Genomic DNA, 3855 nt, shown 5'->3' with positions numbered 1-3855 from the left:
ATTAAGGCTGGTTATGCAAATAATCGAGCCCGTTTGTCTATCGTATTAGTTGCGTAAATAAGACACTTCCATCAATTATAGTTTTGAAATAAAAAGAGACTGATGCTTTGGCTTGACGCATTTCTGAATGGACCCTATTATTGAATCATGGTCAAGTCGTACAATTTAGTCTAATTTACGACTTACGCAATGATGCTGAATGATTATTTCTAGTCGTCGCATTTTCGAAATTGCCATAACCACAATTTTTCAAAACTGAGTGTTAAAAAGATTAAAAACCGTTTATTACGAAATTTTACCTTTTAGGTAACAAATCTAGCGTCACTTGAATCGATGAGGACTTTTGTTATATTGTTCAAAACCACAAAAGAAAAAATTCAGCTTTATACTAGTTATTCCGAAGTGAAATGTCTTCCTAAGAAATTTCGTGAAAATAGTCTTGACCGGAGATAAATCTGGCTCGTTTTTTTTCCTAATTTTAGTCCCATCACTGCAGTTGCAATATGTCCTTTCAATTTCATGGCAAAACATCACTTTTGTTTCCATAGCATCGCCGTTTAAAATCACTCAGTAAACATTTTTGCAAATTATTCTGGTCGATATTAACCGACTGTGTGGTATTACTGTAAACATTTAATTAAAACGTTTGCAAATATGCATACATTAACTATGACAAGTAGTTACCTAGTTTTGTTAAGTACTGCGCATCCATTGGACAGCGAAATTCGCAAAGAATACAATGTTGCCAAATTAAGTAGACTATCATGTTCATAGATTTCTACATCAGGAAGGCGGATTTGTACTTGTCGTGGATCTTGTAAAAAGCGCGCAAGACGTTCATTTACACTTGTTTTAATGCTAAACCCAGGCCTTTCCTCTTTAATACGACGGCAACCGGCGCGTATTTCTCTTATTGTATTTAACTGAGCTGGCGGCGAAGATAAAAAAGTATTTGATGTCTCTCCTGACATCTCGCTTTCTATTTGTTTAAATGGAATGATGGTGTCATCACATATAGTTCGACCTAGGTCAAGCCGTTTATTTACGATAGTGATAGGTTCTGACGGCCGATGTCGTAGTTCCAGATTATCTTGTGAAATGTTGGGTGACCAATCCTCGCTACCTAGCATAATTGTATCATCTTCCCCAATTACAGCAGCAAAACTACTTTCATCAGACTTATTAACGATGTTATTACATTTCTTTGTAAGTTTTCGTTTAGAATCGTTTTTAATATCAGAAGAGCCACTAACATATTCGTTTCCCGGCCAATCTGTTAGTTCATCATCACCTTCGCGGTCTGTATCGTTTGTGGTTTTAGCGTAATCAGAATCAGATGAGCTTAATGAACTTGAACTTAAAAAGTCATTTAGGCTACCGCAATCCATTGGATGCTGATCAACAGTAAACTGCAGTTGTTGTAGTTGATTACGGCGATATAAGCCTCGTTTTTTCCGTAGACTAGCGTGTTCTTGCTGTGGGGCTTGAATAACGCCCGATATTGTTGATGGAATATAGGTTTCAGCAATGTTCAAATTCATTGTTTGCGGTTTTTGCTCAAGGCAAACATTTTGTGATTGTGATATTTTTTCAATTTTTGACAGAAGTCCTTTATTTAAAGGCAGCAATCGTTCACTATTTGGCTTTGACGTAGAGGAATAGCTCCTAGGTCGTAATCTATTATCCTCCATATTAGTAAAACGAGGCATGCTTGTCGAGTGAGATTTTGACTGATCATAATCGTGGTATCGATCTCGGTTTGACCGTTTACGTTTTCCGCAGAAAAATAAATTGCCACGGTTATTTGGATCTGGCTTGAGAACGCGCTTTCTCAAAGTTCCGGAACCTACAATACTAACTGGAATCTCATTTGACATGTTGGCAGTTTTGTCCTGGCGGTCTGGTGTGATAATACCTAAGTCGCACTCCATTGACATTCGTTTACACTTGCGTTTTCTTCTTGCACTTGGTTTGAAAAATCTATAGTTTTAGAAGTATAATTAATTAGATTATTAAACAGAATTAAATAATCTCCTACCGTGCAGGGCTAAAAGTTTCATTTAATGAATCTGACTCAAGCGTGCCTAGTCTAAGTGATGTTTTAAGAGACGAATTACAAGGAAGTGGTATTTCTTTATCATCTGAATCGCTCATCGTTGGTAGCTCCACATTTTTAATTTCCAGGCAATCTATATTAGTTGCCTTTCGGCCATCACTTGGGCTACTTGAAGAATCTTCCTTCTCTGTTGGCTGCGGTGCACACGCTTAAAAAAATATAGAGATGGGTATATAATATTTTTGGCTTCATTCTTCCGAAATCCGCAATACTTGCATGTTTCTGTATTTTACAATATGCACCTTGAGGTTATTTTAAAAACATAAGGTGAAATCCTAAATTTGAAAATACAAACCATCAGTCTCTTTTCATTTCTTACTCCAGTAGATTGTAATGTGAAATGTGAGTAACCCCGGCTAGGTGGTAGTTTTAAAACAGGGTTCCGGGTAGAAAAAAAGACAGATGCTTTTTATTTTCACATTTATGATTTCACCCATATATTCTTACGCAAATTGCCAGTTGACCGAGTCCTTCGCCTTTGACCACACCTACTAACTCGCGCACGATCTAAAAAGGAAGTCTCTTCCATGAGCGCAACGGTCAAGTCATGAGAAAACTTGTCCATTTTATTTTGGATCTTTAACTTTTGTTTTGCACTTTTCTATTGGAAACAAAATAAATTGCTGGAAGCAGTACAATTAGATATTGAAAATAAATTGATAGCATTATCGAATATATCGATAGTTTTCATGGAGTTTAATAACACGATAGTCTTGAAATGGTTGTTGTTGTTGTTGTAGCGGCACTACTAAGCCCCGCCTATTTCGGGTCTACGTTCAATCATTGTCGTCAAGCTCAACTAACGGGAGGCCCAGGAAACGAGCTGTTTCGATGGGTCCGGACCAGAGGGAGAGGGGTGTTAGTTGAGTCGGATTGAGCTGGCATGTAAAGAGGTGGTTGGTGTCGTGGGGGGACTCTCCACATGCCGGGCACTCATTGGGGATATTGGGGTCGAGTCTGGACAGGTAGCTGTTAAGGCGGCTACAGTATCCAGACCGTAATTGAGCCAGGGTAACGCGGGTCTCTCGTGGCAGTTGAAGCTCCGTCTCTTCTACAGGTGGTGATTGGGCTCGTATTACGGCATTCATAGGTCGAGAGTCGAGGTAGGTAGTGACTGACTCTGTATGAATGTCGTTGATGGCTCGTCTGTATGAAATGGTCCTTTTTTGCAGTGTTGCCACTTTGTTTCCGGCTAAATTTGGTCGCTTATTATTCATTTGGTTGGTTGGTAGACAAATACAACGTTTATGCGACAGAATTCATGAATTCTTCATTGCATGAATTCAAAAGTGTTGCCGTTTATGCGTAGTTCTCGAATTCATGAAATAAAGAGCTTTAGAAAAGTGGCAACGCACTAGCAAGAAACTAAACAGTAGGGTTTTGGGTTTTTTGGCCTCCTTTTGAATTTGGAAAACCTGTTGGTACCAGGCAATGAACCATATTATGTTTAAATTAGTTTTAATATATTTTCAGTTTATTTTATTTCAATTTATTTTATATTTGAACAATTCCACACAACGTTTCCAGTGTTTTAAATCCTGGTTATGCCAATCAATTAATGCAACGTTTTTGCTGCATTTAAAATGCAACATTTAGCACTTTCGAACATATGTTTTCGAAGAGCGTTCATGCTATCGCATTTAGCAAATGTACATTTACGCGAGTTCGAAGTCGTATGCTTTTGACAAACAGCCGTGTTCCAGTCGCTTATTCAGATCCGTATCTATTACGATAAATTC

At 38.1% G+C, this 3855-nt stretch overlaps 1 protein-coding gene across 3 annotated transcripts; it reads right to left on the bottom strand.

Annotated features, from left to right (window-relative positions):
• Window positions 1-262: 262 nt before the first annotated feature.
• On the bottom strand, window positions 263-2904 carry LOC108365914 (uncharacterized). 3 transcript variants are annotated; one of them, XM_017620134.1, is made up of 6 exons: window positions 2564-2654; window positions 2412-2472; window positions 2329-2338; window positions 2039-2264; window positions 685-1980; window positions 263-623 (listed from the first exon to the last, which is right to left on the bottom strand). In XM_017620134.1, the coding sequence occupies exons 2-6, from the start codon at window positions 2412-2414 to the stop codon at window positions 518-520; spliced, it is 1641 nt and encodes a 546-aa protein (XP_017475623.1). In that variant the 5' UTR covers window positions 2415-2472; window positions 2564-2654; the 3' UTR covers window positions 263-517. The 3 variants fall into 3 exon arrangements, with proteins under 3 accessions (XP_017475623.1, XP_017475624.1, XP_017475621.1); XM_017620135.1 differs by lacking the exon at window positions 2329-2338; XM_017620132.1 differs by lacking the exons at window positions 2329-2338; window positions 2412-2472 and having other exon boundaries at window positions 2564-2904.
• Window positions 2905-3855: the final 951 nt, after the last annotated feature.

This window comes from Rhagoletis zephyria, unplaced genomic scaffold (genome assembly GCF_001687245.7).
Source record: "Rhagoletis zephyria isolate East Lansing unplaced genomic scaffold, Rhagoletis_zephyria_1.1 Rzeph_scaffold_02056, whole genome shotgun sequence".
NCBI classification, from domain to species: Eukaryota; Metazoa; Arthropoda; class Insecta; order Diptera; family Tephritidae; genus Rhagoletis; species Rhagoletis zephyria.
The sequence above is the reverse complement of the archived record's forward strand: the minus strand, read 5'-3'. Positions and strand labels throughout refer to the sequence as shown.